The sequence below is a fragment of the Drosophila mojavensis genome, unplaced genomic scaffold, assembly GCF_018153725.1.
Source record: "Drosophila mojavensis isolate 15081-1352.22 unplaced genomic scaffold, ASM1815372v1 contig_36, whole genome shotgun sequence".
NCBI classification, from domain to species: Eukaryota; Metazoa; Arthropoda; class Insecta; order Diptera; family Drosophilidae; genus Drosophila; species Drosophila mojavensis.
Window position 1 is genome coordinate 12,056,964 of NW_025318858.1, and position 25,087 is coordinate 12,082,050.

The 25,087-nt window shown below is 34.0% G+C and overlaps 4 protein-coding genes across 13 annotated transcripts in view; 3 read left to right on the forward strand and 1 right to left on the reverse strand.

The window, feature by feature from the left end:
- Positions 1-3,323, forward strand: part of LOC6576598 (AAC-rich mRNA clone AAC11 protein) — a 67,066-nt gene extending 63,743 nt beyond the window's left edge. For 6 of the 9 annotated variants that reach the window (XM_044008572.1, XM_044008571.1, XM_015165267.3 and 3 more), the window contains 3 exons: positions 52-700; positions 780-1,445; positions 2,363-3,323. In XM_044008572.1, the coding sequence (XP_043864507.1) occupies positions 52-700; positions 780-1,445; positions 2,363-2,493 (1,446 nt within the window). In that variant the 3' untranslated portion in view covers positions 2,494-3,323. Of the gene's footprint in view, positions 1-51; positions 701-779; positions 1,446-2,172 lie in introns of all 9 variants that reach the window. The other 3 variants (XM_044008573.1, XM_015165268.3, XM_032728762.2) reach the window with 1 other exon arrangement.
- Positions 3,324-4,465: 1,142 nt separating this feature from the next.
- On the forward strand, positions 4,466-6,376 carry LOC6576599 (nuclear transcription factor Y subunit gamma). Of its 2 annotated transcripts, none has more exons than XM_002002552.4 (2): positions 4,466-4,699; positions 4,759-6,376. In XM_002002552.4, the coding sequence occupies exons 1-2, from the start codon at positions 4,540-4,542 to the stop codon at positions 5,436-5,438; spliced, it is 840 nt and encodes a 279-aa protein (XP_002002588.2). In that variant the 5' UTR covers positions 4,466-4,539; the 3' UTR covers positions 5,439-6,376. The 2 variants fall into 2 exon arrangements, with proteins under 2 accessions (XP_002002588.2, XP_015020755.1); XM_015165269.3 differs by having other exon boundaries at positions 4,466-4,696.
- Positions 6,377-7,382: 1,006 nt separating this feature from the next.
- On the forward strand, positions 7,383-10,142 carry LOC6576600 (glutamic acid-rich protein). Its single transcript, XM_032729406.2, has 2 exons — positions 7,383-8,092; positions 9,481-10,142. The coding sequence occupies exons 1-2, from the start codon at positions 7,478-7,480 to the stop codon at positions 9,856-9,858; spliced, it is 993 nt and encodes a 330-aa protein (XP_032585297.1). The 5' UTR covers positions 7,383-7,477; the 3' UTR covers positions 9,859-10,142.
- Positions 9,993-11,264, reverse strand: LOC6576601 (coiled-coil domain-containing protein 43). Its single transcript, XM_002002554.4, has 3 exons — positions 10,889-11,264; positions 10,615-10,833; positions 9,993-10,546 (listed from the first exon to the last, which is right to left on the reverse strand). Exons 1-3 carry the CDS (start codon positions 11,042-11,044, stop codon positions 10,298-10,300), a joined length of 624 nt encoding a protein of 207 aa, XP_002002590.1. The 5' UTR covers positions 11,045-11,264; the 3' UTR covers positions 9,993-10,297.
- Between the last annotated feature and the right edge of the window lie 13,823 nt (positions 11,265-25,087).

A 25,087-nucleotide genomic window follows, 5' to 3' on the forward strand; every position in this document is an offset into this window, starting at 1 on the left:
AGCCCAAAGTGGATTTATACTAAATGGAATTGAATGATTCCCCAAACACAGGAATGCACGCTGACCTCCAAGGAGCGTCGTCGCGCGCTGAAGATCGCTCAGGGTCCCAGATCGCGCGCCTCTCTGGCCGCACCCGTCTCGCATGCCTCGCTGCAGTTCCAGCACTTTGGCCTGGGCAGCACCTATTCCAGCGCCCTGGACGATTGGCTGATGACGAATGGCTCGGCGAGCGGCGGCGGCGGCGGCCTGGCACGTCATAAAATCGGCGCTGGCAGCCTAAATGGCTATGCGGGTGCCAATCCATTTTTGTTCAGCGACTCTGTGCCCGATCTGAGTGCCCTCAACAATGAGAATCATAATCATCATTTGAGCGGCATCTCAACGAATCACTCCACACCACAAAAAATACCGCATCACAGCAATGCAAATCTCAGTCGATACTCGAATGGCTATGCCTCGGCGCAGAACAGCTTCACCCAGGCTGGTGGCGTCTTGTATGGCTCGCCTCGGCGGATTTTCATCAACAGCAGCTTCGGTTCCAATCAGGTGGTTGACGAGGAGACCGCCGAGGAGGCTGAGGTGCAGTTGCGTCGCCCCAGACTTTTCCGCGGCATCAGCGCCCAACCGGACAATGGCAATGAACTGGACAGAGATTGGCTCTATCGCAAACCTCGTGCGCCCACCGATATGCGCCATTCAGGTGAGCTCAACAAATTTCCACCTTGTATAACTAAGACTTAAAGTTTCTCTCTCTCTCTCCCTCTCTCCCTCCGTTCTAGTTCAACCCATGCTGCCCACTCACAATGCGAATGGCGGCAGCACAGCTGGCCTGGCCAACAACAAACAGGAGCTGGACTGCTCGGCCCATGATAGTGGCCTGGACACGCCTCCATCTACACACCGCCCCTCCAGCTATCGCGAGGCCGCGAGTCGCGACAGCACCGAAACGAATGGCAGCTCATCACGTGGCACGCTGCTCAACAATTCGCCCGGCGGCAGCTTCCGCGCCAAGAAGCTGAGCGCCCAGGTGAACAATCTGAATCAGTTGAACGCGTTGCACGGCTCGCGCTACTCAGTGCAGGATCAGCGCATACTGAAGATGCGCAACAATGAGGAGGAGCGCTGTGCATCCATTAAGTTGGCCAATCGTCTCAATCATAATCACGAGCAGAACACCAATACCAACACCAACGGCACCTATGATCCCAATCAGAATCGCTACTATAAGAATGGCAATGCCACGCCCCCCATTTCACTAACGCCCCAGCATACGCCACAGCACAAGATCATGCATCATCACAGCAATGGCAATGGCAACGGCAACAGCGGCACGCTCAACGGCAACGCCGGCTCCGCCATGAACGGATCGGCCATCTTCCGGGAGCGTTATCAGCATCCAGCTCTGGCGGCCATCATCAATGAGGCCCAGGGCCTCAAGTTTCGAGGTAAATATTTATCCACACAAATGCACGTTTAAGTTGGGGGGAGAATGACTTTACTAATTTTGTAAATAACATTTTTTTTAAGAATTGTATTTTGAGCAACAATAATATAATATATTTGAATGAATGAATAAAATGTGTAGAGGCATATTAATTGCCATATAAAATATTATATGTGTATGTATATAACTTGAACTTAGAAAAAGTTTAGTAACCAAATAAAAAAAATAAAATAAAAGCCAGATATATTTATAGCAAAACTGACTTTTGGAATTAGCCTTAAATTTGCATGACCAATAGAGAATAGAAAAGAATTGGCTTCTTCAAAATGATGATTTTTTTAATAGTAACTTTTTTTCAATAATACTTAAAAAAAAAAAAAAAAAAAATATTAATTACTATTACAAAAAATCTTCTATAAATCTTGTTTTATTGTTATAGTTTTGCTGTATGCCATCTTTATATACATAATATTATGATTAAGTTATTTTTATTCTTTTATTTTGAACCATTAAGCTTAAACTATTGTTTTAATTAGATATTTTACGTATTGGGTAGAATATTTTTGATTTTACTGAATAAAATATTAAGTATTAGTTTTAGTAAGCTATTATTAACCAACTCCCTAACATTCGCACGCAACACATTATAATTTTCTAATATATTTAATTGTAAATATTAAATATTGTATTATTATTTTTTATTTCAATTGCATGTTAACGAATTGCAGAAGAAACGGAAAATATGTGGTAAATAACTGATTGAACGAACTAAATATTGCATGCAGCGATCCTATACAAAGAACCGAAACACCCAAACAAGCATGTCCAAAATCAGTTATACCCCATTGATATATGTATATATCGATGTATATGCATATAGAGACACATATCTGATAGATAGAATATCAATTCTTATAGAACGTGCCCATTCGGATAGCCAACAACGTCGACTGAACAACAACAACAACGGACCGATGCCAGTACCCGCCTCCCCGCTGGCCCAGCGACGCAACAACGTCCCCATCTTTGGAACACCCACGCGCGTATAGCGGTTAAAAGTCTAAATACTGAATATATAATATAATATAAATGTATGTACTGTGAGAGGTGGTACCAACACACATAAATATGCATTACCATTAGCCCAATATGTAGACTAATCTTTAAGTGAAATCAAATTTTCAAATTAGTCAACATATAATACTTGAATAAAGGAAATATCAAGAAAATAATAAATAAATAATAAAAATAATATATTTAAAAAAAACTATGTAAAATATATATCATTTGTAGACCTTAAGTGCAGCGACTTTCTAGCGCTTGGCTAAAACATGCCAGCGAGTTATTGTAGTAAAAAATAAATAAACATACAATTGAAATAATTATAATTAGTTTAAATATGTAGCTTAATTACAAATAAAATTACAATTCTCTAGTAGTTTTAGTGTGCTACATTGTCCAGCTTTATCAAATCAAAAACATTGTCTAGAACAACAGCTCTATTGGTATGTGGGAGGACTAGATGAGAAATAATATATTCTAAATTTTACGAGCATTAACTAGGACTCAAAAATTATATGGAACGCAATATCTTTATTGGAATTGAAAGTATAAATTTAATACATTTTTAATTTTTTTAATGGGAATTTTTAAATTATACACATGAAAAATTCTCATTTTATGTTTTTTTTTTTTTCTGATGTCAATTAGTTTATAGAATTGTGTTAATGACTATCAATGGATTATTTTGTTTAGAATATTACGTGATATTAATTGTGGAAGCATAATCTTCTAGTCCCCCTATTACTACAATTATAAGATTTATTTAGCTTTAGCTGACTTTATGTAAAATGTCAAAATAAAATAAATTATAAAACAATTCAATGTGTTTTTCCTTTATATATAATATAATATTTATAGTATTAGAGGCAATTCAAATTTTAAAAAATAAAATAAATTGTAAATTGTGCAAGAATTTTTCACTTTACCTTGATATCAAATATTCCAATACTCGCTTCATTAAATAGACACTTCCAATAAATCTTGATTGCATACTGGAACTCTCATCACACTTTTTGCACACACATTTGTCTCTTTTACTCTCATATTTCCAAAGCAGTCACACATTTGCATTTTCTCTTTGTTATTATCACAAACACTAACACAAACGCGTTAACCGAAGTATAATTGCCGAAGATTACTCGAAGTTATCCCTCGTTCGCAAATCTTTCTACTGCTCTTTTATGCAATTCTTAAAACCAAGCACACTCGAAATTGCAATAACCAAAATATAATTGAGTTGCAACATATTTGCATTATTTCATTTATTTAATTTCATTTTATTTAATGTATTTAAATTTTAGCACTGCATACTTACCCATGCACATATGTGCATGGGCACTGGAAAAAAAAAATGAACGAAATATGCCGTTATTTCGAAATATTTTTATTTTCACTACAGCAGATAAGTTGAACAGCACTTAAATATGTATTAAATAGGTATAAATACAAATACATATATGCGCACTTATATCAGCTTATGCTTTTTTGACCAACTTATTCACTTATTCAGCAATTTATATTAGCATTTTATAGCTCAAAAAAACGCACGCAAAACTTTAAAAATTATACAGCCGACAAATTTCAAACGGTAAACGGTTAGGGATCGTTGCTAAGGCGCAAAGCACTCGCAGACTATCGATACGTGCACGAAGATTGAATGGCGATTCGATAGTTGTGTAAGAAAATTTGTGACGTCACAGGTAAAAAGATATTAATATAAATAATGGACATAATTAAATCAAATCATTAACAAAACTGCTTCTATCTATCGTATAATTTTTTGTTATATTAAGGCGTTAATTCCTGTTTTTCTGATTTTCTAATTTTATTGAAGAACCTAAAATGTTTTCTATTTTTCTATATAATTTAAATTTTCGCGCTATCCAATAATCGATATAATTGGCTTAACAGATTGCGATAGGTAACAAACAAATTACTTTCATGCTAGAGTCTCATCTCTAGAAACAGCTGGAATAAACAAGTTTGTTTTTTTTTTTTACAGTATTCACTAAGGGAGAAACAATTTTTGGAAAATGCAGCAATATATGGATATAAACTGCATTAAGAAGGAATATCCGGATGATTATGAAGTACCAGAATATGAAATGGACATAGGACCCATTAAAATAGAAGAGCGTCTGCATACGGAAATAAAACAGGAATGCGATGAAACACAGCAGACGATAAACAGTTGTAAATATGTCTGATTCTAATAATTGGCATGTCTCTATTAAATATATAAACTATTTTAGTGGGAGGTGAAAACCATTTGGAGCTCTGTCAATGCATTCCAGTTGCTCCCGCAGCCTCCACTGAAGCCAAATCAAATAATCGTCGTTCGACTGTGAACGAACTGCGTGAACGATTGATGAAGGTGGACATGGCAAGCGCTCAAGTAAATAAATCCAAGTCAAGTAATCTCACTGCTGAGCAGTCCGGGCGACAGTCTTCCTCTTCATCCCTGCCGCGTGCCCAGCAAATGCGCGATCTGCGCCAGCGTCTCATGAATTTGGAACGCCCAAAGGAAGTGCCTCAGCAAAAGCCTAAGATATCGAGCAGCCAACGCAAACGTGAGCTGCATCAGCGTCTGCTGCAGCTGGATCAGAGAGGCGAACTAACAGAGAGGGCGAGAAGCCAATCGAGCGAAGATCGAGCTCGCAGTCTCACAGCGAACTCGAGTGCCCAACAGGACAACAACACAGACAATTCCAGCAACAACAACAACAACTGCACCAGCTCACGTGCAAGGACACCACCTGAGCTGAACGTTAAGCGAATGCACGAATTTCGTCAGCGTCTGCTAAAACTCGACAAATCACGCCCAGAATTCAAAAGCACAAACAAAAGAAAAGAAAGCGGGATTAAAATAAATAGAATAATAAAGGATAAAGCTAAGGAATTGATAATAGTAAAAGATGATGATAATGATTAATATAATTTACGTTTTTAACTCTGCGAGAGCAGAAACTAATGCGAATAGTAGTAGTAAAGGTATTATATATATATATGTATATATATCATTTGTCCGCCACTAGATTTAAAATCGTAATATATATTATATTATATAGGCATTACAGTCCGAATATTCGTCCCCTCGTTAATTCGTAAAATATTTTCCTATTAAAATAGACTTTTTTTATGAATTGAAACTATGTTTCGAAACCTCCCGAAAATTATAAGGCCAAATTTATTTTGATTACCTAATTGTCGCTGGGTTTTGCAAACAGCTATGCGATCTTTATTTTATTGATTTTGCGGTTTATCCAGCATAATTTCAACAGATATCAAAACGATTTGCCACTTCCATAATTGGAATATTTGAATATTAACTTTATGTGAAACAGAAAAGGTGTTCAAGGTGTTGCCACGCCCCCGATTACCGACGATATGTCATATTTTATTGATTTCTGAATGTCTTTAGCTCTTTAGCATTATTTCAAAGTATAGCAGAATTAGGGAAAAGCCCCAGGCAAACGTAGACATATAAATGTCAGTCAACGCTTCGAACTTCAAAGTTAGAAGGCGTCAATTAGCAAATCGCGTATATATGCCGGCGTGTGTTTGATTTAATCTCGGTGATACGCATTCTGAGTGACCTTCTTCTATAATAAGTAGAGAACTGTTTATATGTATATGCTATGGTACAGTACTGATTAATCTATTGAATCTGTAACTTTGTTGAAATTAGTCGTATTCCTAGAAAAAAACATAAGACTTGAACAAAATGAATTTCTTCAGCTGTGCTTAAAGATTTTCGAGATTTTTATTAATATAATATGCTAGTGTCCATTATCCAAGCATCACTGTATAATGTTACTCTGTATAAGATTATTTTCAAGCAATATTATTGAATGCTATAAGATCTGTAAATGTATACGAATCTTTTTATTTTGTGGCATGGCACATTCTTAATGAATGCTATATAAAATCATTCGATAGAGCTGAGATCAGTCAGTTTATTTGTGGAAGGCAGACCGGCCGCTGCTGGATCATTTGAATGTCGTGGACAAAATTGTGCAGCGCTCTAATTTATGCCAATCGATGAACACGGAATCCAGGCTGGACAAGGTCGAAGGTCAGGTAGCCACACAATCAGGAACTCTAGCCAGCCACGGCAGCGCAATCGAGGAGGTTAATCTGAAATTGAAGGAGCAAAATACATCAATCGACCGTTGTAGAAAAGTTCCCTCCCTGTTTCAGCGAATCGGATCGAAGTTGGCTCCCATCTCCTCAGCCTAGCTAATCAGCAGGAACTTGATGCACTTATTCCATACTTAAAGAGCGAAAAGTATTATTGGACTGATATCAATGACCTTGGTGAAGAATCGGTTTACCGATCGCTAATAACTGGCCAGAAAGCTAATTTCCTGATCTGACATAGCAACGAACCCAATAAGGTGGGCAAAGAAAATTGCGTTCATTTGTATTTTACTGGGTTTAAAATGAATGACATCGATTGCATTAACCTGTTGAATTTCATTTGTGAATTCGATGGATAGATTTGCAATTTTTTATCTAGCTGGAAAGGAATTTTGTAATATCTGTTATATTATTAAATAAATAATAAAAAACTTAAAGAGCTAAATTTCCCGCTTCACGCTGTTTTCAAATTCTTCCTGCAATAGAACTATTAAGAAAGCTAAATCTGGCGGGAAAAAGTCTGAAATAGCATCAGTGCTTACAGGTACAAAAAAGCTTTTACATGGAGCTGATAGAGCTGGAGAGAGAGAGAGAGAAAGTGAGCGCGCGCCAGGCCAAAGAGAGAAACAACCCCCAAAAAAGGCTAACGCTGCTGCAGAGAAGATGTATTGCAATTTGCTCCCAAACGAATACATGTGGGAGTCGCAGCAACGGCAACAACAACAGCAACAGCAAATTTTCAGTTAGCTTTGAGACGCAGCGCAGCGCTAAAGGCAAAAAAAATAATACGGATAGAGAATTTCATTTTGGGCCGTTAAATCAGTTGGAAAAATGCGTAGTCGCACGGAGCTGGTGACCACCACATTCGATCTGGATTCCGATGAAGAGGACTACAGTCCGGACGACGATGATTCCGAGGAGGATTGGCGACCCAACAAGAAGCAACGCCAACAGAAGCAGCCGACACGCGCCAATGGCAACAATAACAGCAGCAGCGGTGCTGGCGCTGGCGGCAGCGACGCTGGCAGCGCTGGACGCAAACGCAAGGCAACTGCAACAGCAACGGCAGCGAAGAGCAAGCGACGTACGATTGTGCCCAAGGTAAGCGATGAAGATTTCGAGTCTCTGGACGATGAGGAGGATGACAATAATCTAGAATCGGAGCCCAGTGAGGGCGAATTCGAAAATGTCGCCGCGGCGAGCACTTCGACGGCGAAGCGTGTACAAGGTCTGCCGCCCAAGAAGCAATTCGTCAAATTGGCCCAATTGGATTTGTTGCTCAACAAACGGGATCTATTGGATGCGAATTGGCTGCAAAATAGTCGGCTCTGTCTCTGGCGCAAGGATGAGCAAACGAATCTGTTGCAGAAATATTTGCGCGTCAAAACGACTGAGGACGCGGCCAAGCCGCAAGAGCAGCAGCTGCTCTTCACTTCCAGCTCTGTGGTAAGAGACTGTACTAAAATTTACCTCCATAAATAGATTTGCCAAAAAAAAAAAAAAAAGCAAAAATGTCAACAGGCATAAGTACCGTTGCAGTTCAGCTATTATGGTGTTCTCCTCTTTACGCTCTCTTTGAAGGCTGAGCAGAAGCAGTCGCTGGCAGCGATCTGCCGGCGTCGCTGTTAGCAGCGATCATGCTCGCCTGCTATTGGCTATTCACTCATTCCCTATGCTTACATAATTTAAATTGGCTATTAGAGGGTATGATGATTATGTGTCAATGTATGTAACAATAAAAAAAAATATTTCCAACATCTTAAACTATTAATATTTACTATTTATTATTTAAATTATATTATTATACTACATAAATTATATTTTATTTGAAGTATAAATTGCTCTACACAAATGAGGGGATTTTAAAAATCAAAATAAGTTAGAGATTTTCGAGTAAAATTATATATATATGTGCTTGAAACTAATGCATATTTAATTTTGTTGATATCATTTCAAATACCATTAATTTATAAATTGACAAACAAAAAAATTCACGTACTTAATTTTACAGAATTCAGCTTGTTGCTAACCACAGGGTATTACACTATTAGTTTCAAAAAATACACCTTGCATAATATACTCTTCGGATTCTGTCTAATGCATTAGCATTAATTATATAGGATATCTTCTTGCCAGCTAAACAAAAAAATACCAATATTTTATAAATATAAATATTTTATAAAATTCTGGCAATTTCAAGATCTTGCTAGTCAAAAATAATAAAATAAATTATATAAAAACCTTCATATATAGCCAACTTTAGGCATCTTGTCATATAATAAAGGATTCTACTTGATCTACTTGCATAATTCCTCTGAATCTGCCAGTTGCCAGGGTAGAAATTTCAATTGTGATTACTATATTACGATGTGCCGTTAGCAATACTGAAATGATTTTCACGTTCCATTGGAAGTTCACTGGAATACAATGTGTATTGCATATCTCCAGGCTTATGTATTTATAATCACGTTAGTGTGCGCAAGCTACTTACCCTACTGACCCATAGATGGCGTTACAGCACAATCGTAGGAATGATTTCAAGTATAATTAAAAATAAATAATATTATAAATATAAAAATATAATTAAAAACAGAAAATTCATAAATACATAAATTCAAAATACAATGAAATATTTCATGAATTTTAATCATCTTTTTGAACAAATAATTCCGCCATAATAATAAAATAACATGAATTCAACAAAATACGTAAGTAATTTTAAGATATGTCTAAAAAATCATTTCATTCTACATAAAATATTCATTCTTCTTAAGTACAAATTATTCAAGTTTGATCATCAGTTTGTTTATTAAACGTTTCACTATTCCTCTCAGTATTCCAGCTGGGATGAGCAGCATATTAGTGATTTCATAGATGTCAAAGTCAACTGTTTGGATCCTAACAATAGACGCATTCAATTGGCTGATCTAGAGGCCATTAAGAAATTATCTACAGAGCTGCAGGCGGAGGCGGAGGCGGAGGCAGAGGCGGCGGCATCGGCAGCAAATGAACCGAATCCAAGCGAGGCCAACGATGAGAATGATAATAATGAGAGCACCGCTGATCAGGAGCCAACTGGAGCAGCCAAGCAGCAGAACGAGGATGAGCACGATGTGGGGGAGGAGGAAGACGACGACGACGACGACGATGATGATGAAGAAGATGTGGATGAAGATGATGAGGATGGGGACGACGATGAGGACGAAGGATAAACGATAAAGAAAACGAAACTATTAATGATATACATATTTACAAAGGAAAATCCAAACGAGTTCTATACATAATTCCTAGAAGTTAATTAGAAAGCCAAGTTAGCGTTAGAAATCGAATTAAAAATTTTGCGGCATTGTGAAAACGACTTTAAAATTTAATTTAGTAAAAACAATTTCAAATATCAACGCGATTCGCAACAAAATACATTGACATAATTAATTGCAATTCGATTTGCAATGCAAATAATATATATACTATATATATAGTTATTATTCTGACTGTATTCATGGAGTTTTGTCTCTTGGTTTTCGTTTCGTAATGTCTTTTGAGAGACTGTGTAAATTCAGATCTGTGCTGTGGGAGTTGGGCTGCGGCTGAGGGGTTGGCAGACGGATTTTGTTTTTTCTTTGTTTTGGGTTTCTGGTTTATTTGGCCCGGTTACCGGCGACGTTCACCCTTGACGGTTTTGCGTTTCTCTTTCTTTTCTTCGCGCAGCTGCTTCTGCTTCTCCCGATCCTCTTTGTCCTTCTGCTTCTTGGCCGCACTCTCCAGGCGCGCCTGCTCACGCTTCTCCTTGGCCAGATTGGCCACATCCGACTTGTTGGTGTTGGGCGCCATGACACTGGACCCGCTTGGCTCGCCGCTTTCGCCATCTGTGTTCTCATCCTCCTCCTCGCTGACAGCAGTCTGAAAGCAAAGCAGATCAAATGTGAGTCACATGTGTGAATATAAATAAAAGGAATATCAATTAAAACCTGTGAATATTGCGCTAATATTTGCTGCTTAATGCGCAGCTCCTCCTCGGTATATTCGCGTTCTTTGACGGCGGGTTGGAGCTTTTGCTGTTCGAGCAATTTGGCCAGCTGTGCGTTCACATCGATGTCCAGACCCTTCTTGGGCGGCTCATCGGCGCTGGGATGGCTCTGTAGCCACTTCTGCAAGATGCTGGCCACCAGCTCCTCTATGTTGGAGGCCTGTTGCATAGGAGTTGCTATATGAATCGGTTAACTTCTCTTAAATTCCACTCACTTCGGTGCCGCTGAGTATCCCTTCGAGAGCCTCGATTTTCTCATCTTGTGTCTCCTCCTCGCCCTCGAGAATGCCAATGATGTATGCACCAAAGACGCTCTCATCTGTATTGAGCTGGCGGAGCTGATCGTTTAGCCACGTCTGAAATTCGCCCATCTTAAATGCAGCAAATGGGGGCCAGCAATTTCTATCCAGTTGTCCAGGCAAATAAAAGCCGCAAAAGGCAACTAAATTCGGCACAGCATGTGCAGCAGTGTTGGCTAATGCTAAAAGCCAAACAAACAGCTGACCGAATATCGTGAGCCAATGGTAAAATTATTTAAAATGAATAGATTAAAATAAAATCGTTATGCAAGTCAATATTTGCTTAGCACAAAATTTTAATACTTTGACATTTATTTAATATTTTCAGCAGTCCCTGTCATTGGCACGAAAATACAACTATCGATATCTACGCAACTGTTAGGTAGCGCTGCCCAGCTGTGCGCAACAGTTGTGAACGCATGCAGTGCTCGGTGAGCAAGTGTTCAACTAGTGCTATTAAACGCTGCACATTTTAATATTGTTATTTTGTTTGTGCGCTGCTGTTAAATACTTAATTTAAGGTTTTTTAAATGTTTGTTTTTATTGAATGACGTGTTTAATATTTAAATTGCTAACGAATAATTACGCAAATGCTGTTAAATGTGAAATGTGTGGGAACTTGCTGCGGGCTGCGCATACTCACCATACCGCTAAAGCGACAAGAGTATGCAGCTGTTTGTTTTTGTTGCAAAACAACAACAATAACAATTGAATTTCATAAACAAATTCCAGGTGCAGTGCCAAGAAGCTGAAGACATTTTACATTGCATTTATACAACTGTTACGTTTAGTGCGTAATTGAAAGTGTCTTTTGAGTGTGTGTGTAGGTATGTATATGTGCGTGTGAGTGTGCGTGTTTGTTTTATTCGTATTTTGCGTCTCCGTCGCTCGGTCATAATTTAACTACGACAACAACAATAACAACAAGGAGAAGTCGACACCTGCGTTTTGTTTGTTTGTTGTTGGATGTGTGAGCAGGCGTCATAAACAAACTCTATGCGAATCCAACACACGCGCAATTGCTCACTCAACAGTTAGCAACAAGTGGACAGTTAATGTTGTTGTTCCTGTTGATGTTGATAAGGCAAACTCCAACTCAAACTTCAATTCAAACTCGGATTTGCATTCAAGTAATCAAATCGCCAGAATCTCCAGCGCCGCCTCGTTGAGTTTCTGTTTACCAGGTGAGCTATATAATAAAATATATTTATATCGTATTTAAATAAAAATAGAAAGTATATAGGAATTTTATTTATATATTCCAATTGGCTGAAAATGTTTGCCTGATTGGATTCCCACGTGACAGCGTCCAATGCAGCCTGTTGCTCAGTTTTGAAGCAATTAAATATTACTTATTAGCTGAAAGTTAAATGAAAACAGAGTTTTTCTAATGATTTGAAAATTTTTATTAGAAATAACGATCAATTACAAATACAAACAAAAATTATTTTTACATATTTTAAATTTCTTACAAATCATGAAAACTAACAATATTTTCGAATGAAGAGTTATTATTAAACATTTTAAAATGTAATATTCAACTTAAGAATAAAAAAAATGAACAAGGTTCATTAAATGATATATTTTATCATATTTTCATATTATATCATATCATATTTTACAAATATGAATTATTAATTTACTAAAAATGGATTGAATTAATAAAAAAATAAAACAAATAAAAAGAGTTGTATATATTATTATATTATATTTAAGTGTAAAAAAAAAAAACAAAACAAAATTATTAACATATTTTACTATCACTTTTTTGTCACATAAAAATAAAATGATAAAAGAAAAATTGTTTGAATTAAAACAACAATTTCAAAAATTCATTTCTATCATATCAGGAATAGATATATACTTTCAAATGTTAACTAAACATTTCAGAAATATTGAAACTCATCACATCACTCATTGACATTTTCTATTAGCTTCGTCTCTTAGTTAGTCTCTTAGGCATATTTATGTCCTAATTAAGTTTATTCGAATTCATATTGTCATGTCCAGAGGCTTTTCCCAACTTGACTTCATGAGCTTTTATTTATTTTTTAATAGCCCACACAGCGGGCCTTGTTTATAGATGCAGTTGATTGTGTGTGCGTGTGTCCATGTGTGTGTGAGAGTGCATAATAAAAGCCATTAAAATTAAGTAATTGACGCATGCAGTCGTCGACACCTGGTGGAAAACAGGAGAAAAAAAAACACAGAAACGCACAAGGGATATTGTCATAAGGCATCGACCAATAAATAAACTCGACTCTTCCCTGTCTGATTACACACACACAAACATGCATACATCTTTACATACATTCATCATTGCATATGTAATACATTGCGGAAATCTCTCTCTGCCTTTTGCATGCATTTCGGATATTCTGCAATTTATTTCACCTGGTCTGGTTGTTGGTTGTTCTTAACACATCGCATTGGCCCATTAAATTGAAAGCCTCTTAAAATTTCAGCCAGCTCATAAAACTCACACGTTTAGTCGCTCTGCGGGACTTTCAACTGCCTGACGAGATATTAACCTGATTTTACTTGACTTCAAATGTAGCGGAAGTTGAATTGGAGGTGCTATGGAGCTATAGGCTCATTTTTAGGATGACGATTTTACTTTTGCAGATATTTTAATTTTGTTTTTTCAAAAATTGTACTTAATTTCTAGGATTTGTTATATAAAATTAGCAATATAAATTTATTTATTGTACTTGAAAAGCTAATTTAAAATACGAAAAAATAAATTTCCATCTAATTTATGAGGGTAAAGCTTTAAACAGTCTGTGTATGCCTTATCATAAGTTGAAGAACAGTTGATAATACATATATAGTAAATTATTTGGCACCAAATTTTATATAATAAACAAATAATTTATAGAAATCATTTTTCAACTCCATAATTTAGATTTTTATATTGAATAGGCTGAAAATTTACAATTTAAATTTCGACATCGATTCAATTTATCAAATTTCGGAAATCAACTTGAAATTAGCAACAAGTCAAATCCAGAAGAGAAAACACGCACACACATCAAAGTAAAAATTCAGGGCTATCTGGATAGGATGTAAGCGGGGTGTGTGGTACTGAAGGTCGAAGGTATAACACATTACATTACATTGAATCCAACGGAAGCCAACGGGCGGTAGAGGCGACTTGTCAAGGATGCCATTGAGCGCATTTTCTGTAAAGTATTTTATGTTATTCCAACTGATGGAATTGTACGGCGGAGAGACCGCCCGTCGAGCGTGTGTGAGGGGGGTGCCTCCATGCCATTAGGGTACCTTCCCCTACCCTTCCTCCCTCTCTCACACGCACACTCGGATAGCCATAAGCATATGCTACTTGATAATGCAGCAGGTTGGCTAGTTAAGAGCTTTGTCGCAAGGCAACCAAACAAGAAATGAGAGATAATTAGGGAAGGGGATGTTTGCAATAGGAAATTGTATCAAGTGTCCTTGAAACAGTGTTGAAAAGCTTTGAAAGAGTAAAGTGAGAGTATCGTAAAATTATAACAACTCTTTTATGATGATGAAGGCAAGTATTTCAATTGCTGAACAATTCCTTACAAAGATTTAGATTTTTTTATATATGTAATTGAAATATATAAAATCTTTATTTTATTAATAAATTATATTTATTTTGTATTTTATAAATTTATATGGTTTTTCTTAAAATAATAAATATTTTGTTATAGTTCAATTCAAACATCAAAAGACTTTAAAATTTAAATTATAATAATATAATAATTTCAATAATTAAATACAATGTATGAAGAATAAACAAAATATATATATTGCAACATGTATTTTAATGTTTCTTCAATTAAATACTAAAATATATTACATATTAGAGTTTTGGTTCAGTAGAAAATTTGGAGAAAAACTTTTAATTAACCCGAAATAAATAAATTCAATTTTATAAATAATCTTTTGAATTCTTTTGAATAACTCAATTTGAGCTCATATAATTCATTTTAATTTGTATAAAAAATAAAATTTTGTAAGTTATAGAAATATCTTGATTCGGTTTATGTATTTTTATATTACTAGAATTGAACTTGGATGAATGGAATATATATTTTAATTTCCTCTACTGTAAACTCTGTACATATTTTTAGTAAAATCCCAGAAATTTTTTGCATATTTAATTTTAATGTTTTTGCATTAAAAATAATAGAATATTTAATTACATTTATTAAAAAAAGAAAATGCTGAACTACAAATACCTCGCATATAATTTCCTTGTCAAAAACTACATCAGATATGGTTAGGATTTTGGAGGAGCTTATTTTAAGATATGATCATATCCATGGCATATGCCAGCCATGCGGAACCTCCCTCGAGGCTAAGTGGACGGCTGCCCCGCCCATTTTGCATTTAGAAAAGAATATGTGCGTTACTCTCAACGCATTTGAGAACTGATTGAATGCGAGCGAGCGTTCGCTGCGTTGCTTGACAACTGCCAGCTGGAGGCCTTTGGCTCCATGGGTGGCTGATGGATTCCATTCATGGTGGCCCCGCACTTGGTGCGCGGCTTGGCTTGCCATGGCTTGTGTCTTGTGTTCGTATGTGGGGATATATCCTGCGCGTTAGCCCAGTGGTTGTTGCCGGCTTTGACATTTTAATTTTACAACTGGCAACAGTTTCTGCTGCTATCATTGTCCATGTCGTTGACAAATTGTTCGTAAAAGTCGCTCGCAGGAGCAAAAAAAAACAAAAAAAAAACTGAAAATAACAAGCGAGGAAAACAAAATCTGTGTCAGTATGTATGTGTGTGTGTGTGCGTGGTAAAAATACCGTTAAGCATGACAGCCGAAGAGCCATAGCGCACTCAGATGGGTCACATTGATATATGAGAGTCAACTCTTGGAGCTACTAGCTTCAAGTCTAGCGATTCCTGTTGCGCTCTCAAGTAGCCGCGTCATGTGCGGCCTTTCAAACAATTTTCAATTAAGCGCACAATCACGATAAATAAATCTCATTGTGCAGCGAACTTCATCTTTTGCCAGCTTACACACGCTTTATTCCTCCTCCCTCTCTCTCTCTCTCTCTCTCTCTATGTTTTTCTTCAACTGTATAGCATTTTCTTGCGGTTTTTCCGTGGCTTTGGTTTATTAACCATGCTGTACACGGGGGCATCTACGGTCCCCACCTTAGCTAGATGCCATGCTGTGACTTTATTGCAATCTTCCAGCTTCCAGCTTCCTCTGTGCTGCTAACACGCTTTTGCTTCTAGCCAGCTGATTGTCTCAGTTGCCCTAACCATACAGTCTCTAGCTATGGATAAGATCTTTGCTAGCATTCACAAATATGTGGGAACAGGAACTTATCTAATAAGAATTTGAAAATATAAATATTGGAAAAATTATTTTGTATTAAAAAGTTTTATTTTTTAAATTAATCTTAGCTTTAAATTTATTAAATAGTTAAATACATATATTTTTATATTATAATGTATTTATATATAGATATATGTATATAATTGGGTCTCTGACTTTTTAGTAAATTTGATTAAATTTTAATTCGTTTTTATGCTCGTTGTAAAGTTTATGTCAAGTGGCGTATATGTATAAAATATATTTTCGTTTATTTTAAGTTTAATATTTTAATTTTGATTAGAAATCAAAAATAAAAAGGTAATCAGCGGTTTACTGAAATATCTAATTGCATTTATTAAGTTATATTTTTAAACATTATTCCTTAAATAAAGAAGTACTCAAATATTTTTAGAAATACTCATATTATTTTTATAAATATTTCAATTAACAATAATATAAATATTTTTATTAATCTTTATTTAATATTTCATGTTATACAAGAGTAGTTTCTCTAGTGTTAGCTTTAAAAATTATGATTAGTTTATTTATTAAAAACAATTATATTTAAAAAGTTTAATTATATTATCTGTATTATATTATACATATATGAGATCGAAGATTGCCTAGGGTAAATTTCAATGTTTCAATTTATATTTGGAGAGTTATTAAAAGCATATAATAGAAATGAATTCAAACCATAGATACGAAAACTATAAATGAGGGAGTAGTAGAGTGTAGAGTGATTGTAAATTGATAACAAAAGCGGTGGTTCAAGAATTTTTAACATATATATGCATATTAATATAAGTGCATATGCAAGTAAATATAAATAAATAATCTGACTTGCACGAGGGCAGCTTGAAAAAATTTGCCATCTTGATTTCCAACACGTCCCCAATTAAATTAAATACTTAATTATATTTATTTGAAAAAAGTTTCAAGGGAGATAGAACACAAAGAGATCAATAAAACTATATTTCTTTAAAATTATAGAAATAAAATAAAAAATATTCAAAATATTTGTACTGAGTTTTTAAGGATGTTTTTTAATATGTATAAATATAAGGTAAAAATTAAGATCTTCAAATCTTATGAAAAAAAAATTCTTGATCATATTTGAGGCGATATTATCAAAATATTGGGTAGCAAGATTTAATTTAGCTAGATTTAATTTAAATAAAACACCTACATACAACACTATATAACATGTCGATTACGGCAAGAGGCTAGTATAGGGTATATGGTATACTCATAGTCAATGGACTAAAACTAACTTTTCCCTTACCAGACATATACATATATGAAGCCTAGAGTATTTTAGTTTCGTTCTAATGCTTAAGAAATGCCAATAAAACTTGTTTATGTTTCATTTCCTTGCCATAAATTGTGCGGTTAGAGAACTAAGTGTGTGTATGTGCTTCTGTATATGTGTGTGTGTGTGTGTTTTATAATGTTGATATATGTGTTTGTATTGCAATTTATGAGTTACATAAGAAACATTTCACCCAGCTCGCTCAGCTATGGCTTCTCGGATGCTGTGCGTGTGGTCAATTTGAGGCGCTTGACAAATACAAAATAAAGAAAGAAAAAATCCAAATAAAAATCAGAGAAAAAAAGTAAAGAAACCGCCAAATGCAGGCAAATTCAATCAAGCGAAATTTAACAAGATTTCCGTGAAGAAACGTCTGCCTGGTAGATGTGCAATTCGCTCACTCTCTCGCGCTCTCTCTCTCCTTCTAATGGATAGAAGCTGCTTCACAAATTAAGCAAAAGTCGCCCGAAATACAAAAAAAAAAAAAAAAAAAACCTCAAATGATGAGAAAAAGATTCGCCAAAGCTATGGCCAAACCTAAGGCTGACGCTGAGGCCGAGGCATTTTTTATAAAGTAAATAATAAATCAGCGGCGAGACGATATATGAAAACCGAAGCACATAAACAGTCACACATACACACACACACACATACACGCTGCAGATACAAAAGCATCTGAAAAGAAGAAGCAGCAGCAAAACTACCTATAGAAGATTTAGTGGCTGTGTCTTCTTCTGCTTGCTTAGGTAGCTCAAAGGAAGTAAACAGGATTTGAGCTTTACCAGGAATTTGGCTCTTCAGTTGTGCTCTCGTTGCTATTGTTGTTGTTGTTGCTGCTGCTGTTGTTGTTGTTGTTGTTGTTGTTATTATTGTGGCATGCCTTTAGCCTACGCATTAGGTACAAAATAGTTCTCCAAACTTTGGCTTTGGCTTTGGCTTCGTTTATTTACTTTTAGGAAATTCGATATATTTAAATATGTTGTTTAGTTCACTTTTTTTGTGTTTTCTTTTGCTTCTTGTTATTCGTGTTTTTTTTTCGGTTTTTGATTTTTTTTTTTTTTTTTTTTTTTTTAATGAATTCGCCTGAATTTTATTAAATGATAAGCCGTGTAATTTGAACACATTGTACATAATCTGTTGCTTGTGTGTGAATGCTTAGATATGACTAAAAAAAAGAGTCTATATACATAATAATGTATGTATATCTGCTTATACACACATATAGCTAAAAGTCACTTGATGCCAGCAATACGTAGAATTCTGTGCTGAGTAACTTCAACTGAAAGTTAAAGTTAAGCTAATCAAGAGTGCTTCTTCTTTCTCTCTTTTTTTCATATGTAGATCAGATTCAGCTGGGGTCATTTATGCGAAAATTGTGCAGAACAGTTCATGGATGAGCAGTCCAAAATAAATAGCGATACAATACAGATACAAAATTAAACAAAAATAAATAAAAGAAAACGCAAATATGTTTTCTTGCATGTTAATATTTAAACACATGTTTATCCGATGATCTGATCTTGAGTACTTCAAATGAATAGAATAATACAAATCTTTGCTTTATTGTTACCTGTGAGGTGTATGAAGCCTGATCTTGAAAAGGCAAAGAGAGTTAGATGGAAAAGAGTTATAGCTGAGGTAATGAAAGATATGAAGACGAAATGCAGAAAAGGTTAGAAATACTACTCAACAAAACATTTCAAATGAGCTATGTACGATATATATATTATATTACTATGTTTATATCTACATTCGATTCCAATTTCATTTTCACTTATCTACAATTTAATAAATAATTGATAATTTATTCGTGTATTTTTTGATTGAGAGGTATTAGAATAAATATTAATATGTCAAGATAGGGAAAAACTATATTGCGAAATTAAAAGCAACTGTTTTATGTGTCTCCACCTCTCTTACTTCCCCTTTCTCTTTATTTTGGTCTCACTCAATAGATGTGCTGTTGATTTTTTCTGAAATTTGATCACTTTCTTATCAACATCTCATTTTTTCCTTCTGACCATCTCCTTGTTTCCGTCTATCTCTCTTTCCGCAATTCCCTCTTATAAGTCTACATACTTTTGTGTCTCACTCTCTCTCTCTCTCTCTCTCTCTTTCCCTCACACACACATATATACTGTCTCACTCTCTCTCTCTCTGTTTCTCTCTCGCATACACGCACACACTCTCACTCATTGATTCTCCTTCTCTTTTATGAAATTTAACTCTGTCTTTGTCTATTTTTTATCTGTCCCCTACCTCTCCTTCTCTTTCTTTTTCGATTTCTCTGTCACTTATTCATTTTCTCTCTCTTCTTTCTTTTGATATCCCTGTATCTCATTCGATATTGTTCTGCCTCTCACTCTCTCTCTCTCTCTCTCTCATTCTTGTTCTGTATTTCTTCTGTCTCCATCTCTTTTTCTCTATATTTATTTATTCCTTTCCCCATTTCTTGTTCTCTGTTCTGTTCTGTTTCCCTAGTTTCATCTTCCTCACTAACTTTAAAATTGAATCGCAACATATCGCCTTTCTCTACGATTCTCATCTGCTTGCATCACATTTTAAAATCCAATTAACGTATTGATTTAATAAGTTTATCCCACACAGATACAGATATAAATTTGAATGTATTTCTCATATTAAAATTTGATTTGTACTCCGTCCAATCAGAACTCGTATTTGTGACATTTTTGTGATTAATGCAATATTCGAGATTTTTTGTTGAGCCTGCTCAGCCTTGCGGCAATTGCATGTTTTTCTGCAATATGTTTCTACCGCCAGCTGTTCATAAATATGTTTTTTATTATTATTATTATTATTTTTGCTAGTTATTTATTTGTGCATTTTATGCTGTCAGGAAATTTTTAATTAAAATGTATAAAAATGTGCATGTGATCAATTATTCAAATTGCACTTTGGTTGCCCATTAGCATTTACAGTTATTGTTGTTAGCTGGTTGTTGCTGTTGCTTTTGACTGTCATGTTATTCTGCACAAGTGCGCAATTATTTGTGCAACATAATTAAAATTTTATTAATTCATAAACAAATGCTGCGTTAAGCAAGAGCAACAATTGCTGTTGCTTTTCAGCACTTCATCAACGTCAAAAAAAGCGGCAGTGGCTGTTGTTGTTGTTGTTGTTGTTGTTGGCGTTGTTGCTGCGCTGCTGCTGCATCATTCATAAAAAATTCCATAAGCGCAGACAAACAACAACAAACAACAACAACACACTTTGCCTCTCCATTTTCACACTGGCTTACAACATTGATTGCCCCCCCAACTATCACACCTGCCCCTTGATTACCTTGCACATGCATCGGCTGCCCCACCTGGCCAGTTTCGTTGTAAGCACGTGTCGCTACTCGTGTGTTGCTTGTTGCTTGTTGCCAGCTACTTGGGGCTTCGCTCTTCTTCTTCGTATTTGGGCGACCACAAAATTCGCCGTCACTTGCTGTCTAATTGGCTAAGATGGAGGGTGGGGTAGGGGCAGTGAAGTGGAAGATCGTTTTGAACAGCTGAGAGAACATCTTCCGGAATCCAAAAATAGACTTGGTAATACAGAGCTAATAACTTTAATTGCAGCTAATATGCCTGAATCAGAAATACTCTGAAAAAAAGTATTGAAAATGTATATAAAAATATACACTTATAATACACAAAAATCTAAGGAATATAAAAACAATGGGAAACAAATTAAAATATATATATTAAAAAAAAATAAATAAATAAATAAATAAAAATTTTAAAATATTGAAAAATAAATATTTTTATATATACATAATAAAATACTAGTGTAAAAATTAAACAACAAATATTTTTGAAAGTCAACAAAATTAATTATAGAACAAAAACTAGCGAACAAACTTATTTAAATAAAATAAGAACAATGAATTGCAATATAAATTAAAAACTAAATGTTGCCTAAATATAAAATCGTTGTGTTTATAACTTGTGTGATAAATATAATCAATTTCAAATATGTTGAAAATACATTCACTCATAATATTTGTATAAATATACTTTTTCATTTATTTATTTTTATTGCATATGTTGTTTAAGATTACAGCGCAATTAGTAATATTATATATAAATAAATACAATACAAAATACTTAATTAAAATATTACAAAAAAAATTAATAATTCAGATATAAAAGATATATTTAATTAGAATATATAAAATTAAAAAAAAAAATAAATAATTTAATGGAAAACTGGTTTATATTTTCATATTTCCTATCTATTTAATTTTTAAATTATATTAATTTTTTGTTATAAAAATAGAAATTTTAATGAAGAATTTAGTTTGGAACATACATATTTGAAATTTGAAATTTTTTTCAACGTTCCCAACTTAAATATGTATATAAAGAAATTGAACTTACTTACAACTTATGGGTCATAGTTGAAATGCAATAGAAGCTCGAAAATTATACAAAAACAAATGAAATGCAATCAAAACAAAATATCAAATTAAACTTCAATTTCAGCGTCAAAATAAGTTTTAACGTCGTTACTCCATGGTTGCAACACCTGTCGAATTGTAGCATCAGCATAAAATAGAATAAATTGGAAAAAATGGAATACAATAATAATAAAATAAAATAAATACGCTAAAGCGCAAGCCAGAACAAGCGGAAATTTAGGTCGAGCATTACAGACTGCAGAATACTCATTCATGGCCCAAAAGCCTTCAGATCTATTTTCTATAGTATAGTATAGTATTTACCACGCCACCCGTATGCCTTTAGTAACATCGAAATGATTTTCATTCATGCGGACATGACACAAAACTAATATACTCATTTCACTTTCGTCAACCTGCAAAAAAAAATAAAAATAAAATAAATAAATAAACAAAAAAGAAGTGAAAGAAAACCCAAAGCGCAAGCTGCAAATAAATGTATGGCAGTGCGTACAATATTAAATAAACATTTATGAATTTGAAAGCAACAAATGCTTTTTATTCCCGTACGAGAAAAAGCAACAAGTCTGCGCTTCAACTTGAGCAAATAGCAAATTAAGTAAATATTTTATGATAATACGCGGGGAGAAATTATATTAAAATAATTAAATCGATGCAAAGAAATGGACAAAAAAAATTCTATTTTAAACAAAAATTGAAATATAGCTAAAAGTGATTAAAATGAATGCTACTATATTTAACTACTAATAATTATTGCTACTATATTTAACAATGATTTAGACTAGATGAAGAAACGCACTTATTAATGATTGGTCTTAAAGTTAAAATTGCTTTATATCTTTTTATAACAAAAATGTTATTTAAATTTTTAAACAAACCTTTTTTTTTAACATGTAATCAAAATCAAAAAATTGGACAAAAATAATACAAATACTCAAGCATATACACAATTTATTCAATATGTAAAAACCAAAAATTAACAAAAAATAAATACAAATTTTAAAAAAGTTGGGCTCAGCCAAAAAAAAAAAAAAAAAAAAAAAAAAAAGATTTAAAATTCTTTAAAAATGTCCTCTTTTTATCGAAAAGCTAAAAACAAGTAGCTAAAGGCAAAAGTAAATATGCTACATAATGTGAAAAAAAATAAATAAAAAAATAGACCCGAGTATCCTAGAAGGCGTATTATGATAAACACGAATATCTCTCTCTTTAACAAAACTATACAAAATAATAGTTTTCATTTATATTTTGTTAGCGATTTATGCGCTTTGCCATCGAATAAAAATTATTTAATCAGCAATTTTTGCACCGCAACTCAAAGTACAAAACGCAAAGCAAAAATACAAAATACAACAACAACAACAATATGTCTTTAAGGTCTTCAACAAGAAACCCCAAAGAGTTGAATATAATAGTGTTCAACAACAACAAAGAAAGAAGAAATAAGAGAAGAAAAAATCCCATAAATAAATTGCTAACAAAGCGTAGCAAAGGCAAAAAAAAATAAAAATAAAAAAATTAAATGTACAGTCACCAAGTAGTTCTCAAAAAAGTAGAAAAAAAAAATAACGGCGCATAGATACGGTAAGGTCGAATGAATAAAGAAGTCCAGAAGTTGGCCAACAAAATGATTAGACGGTGGGCTTAATAGTGCCAGCGTTTGCCAGGTGTTTTGTTTCGCCTTTCTTTTTCTTGGGGCAATGCGAAATCACAGTTAACATTTGTCAAAATAATGAAATGAAATTCAATTGAAAAATGGTTTTTAACTCGAACTTGGTTTTAGATTTAAAAATTAATTGAATTGAAATACTTAAATAATTATAAATACATACAAGAATAATATTCGTTTCATTTAACATATGTATGAATTTTTTTAGTATTACACTCAAAATGAGTCTTAAGATATACTAGTATATAAATATTTAAAGGTAAATTAATTTAAAATAAACGAAATATTTTTTTTATTTATATCTTTACATTGAAATTTAAATGCTTTCTATTCTAATAATAAAAACATATTTTTAAAAGTTATAAGTACTATAAAATTTAAATATAAATAAAATTATAAATATAATGTGAAATATTTAATATTACTACGTATAATATTCTTAAATATTTATCAAATGGGTTTTACATCCAATTAGATTCAATACGAACTCCCATTGCAGCGTATTCCAATTGGAGTTTTTGTTAGTTTTTATAAGGGCATAACTAAAACTGTTATACGATTCTTCATCTTGTCTGCAACTCTATTCACTATATTTATTTTGGCAGTACCCTTTTCTTGGCAAACTCAAAAAAAAAAAAAAAAAAAAAAAAAAAAAACTCAAACCTTCATTCACATTTTTTTTCTGCTTTTTCTTTTCGTAAAACCAACTCAAGGCAATTCTTGGGCCAAAACTCATTTTCGCTCCAACTTGCGACTTGATTTGGTTTTTTTGTCTCTTCTTCTTCTTTTTCTATTTTTTACCTGTAGCACACGTTTTTTCTGCTATTTTCTGTGTGTGTGTGTGGAGCAGACATTGATTTTGATTTTTGTCTAGCCGTGGGCTTTGGCGGGGGGTCCACAGAAGCGTTTATAAACTAACACACAGAAGTTTATGGCATCACGTTGGGAACTACTGGTTTTTTGCTGGGCTTGGAGGGCTTCTTTGGCAAGCTGATATGCCCTGTAGAGGGTGTTGCTAAGGGGAATAATAATATATAATATTCACTTAAAATTATAGGTTTTTAAGCGTGTACTTGGGATATTTTAAGATAAGTTCTATAAGTTTATAAATCGGTTTTATGAAATTTATAAACTAACACACAGAAAATTATATACAAAATTTTTGTATTCTTAGGAAAAAAAAAATGTTTTTAATTTAACTATAACTAGTTAAAATTTTTTTTCTTATTTTAAATAAATTATTTATACATAATACAAAACAAGAATGAATTTCAAAACTTCGCCAGCTTTATAATTAATATTTATAGTTATTATTTAATTATTTTTATTTAATTATTATGTTCCAAATTCCGCTTGCTTTGGAGTTTTCATTTATATTGCACAAGTCTAGGGT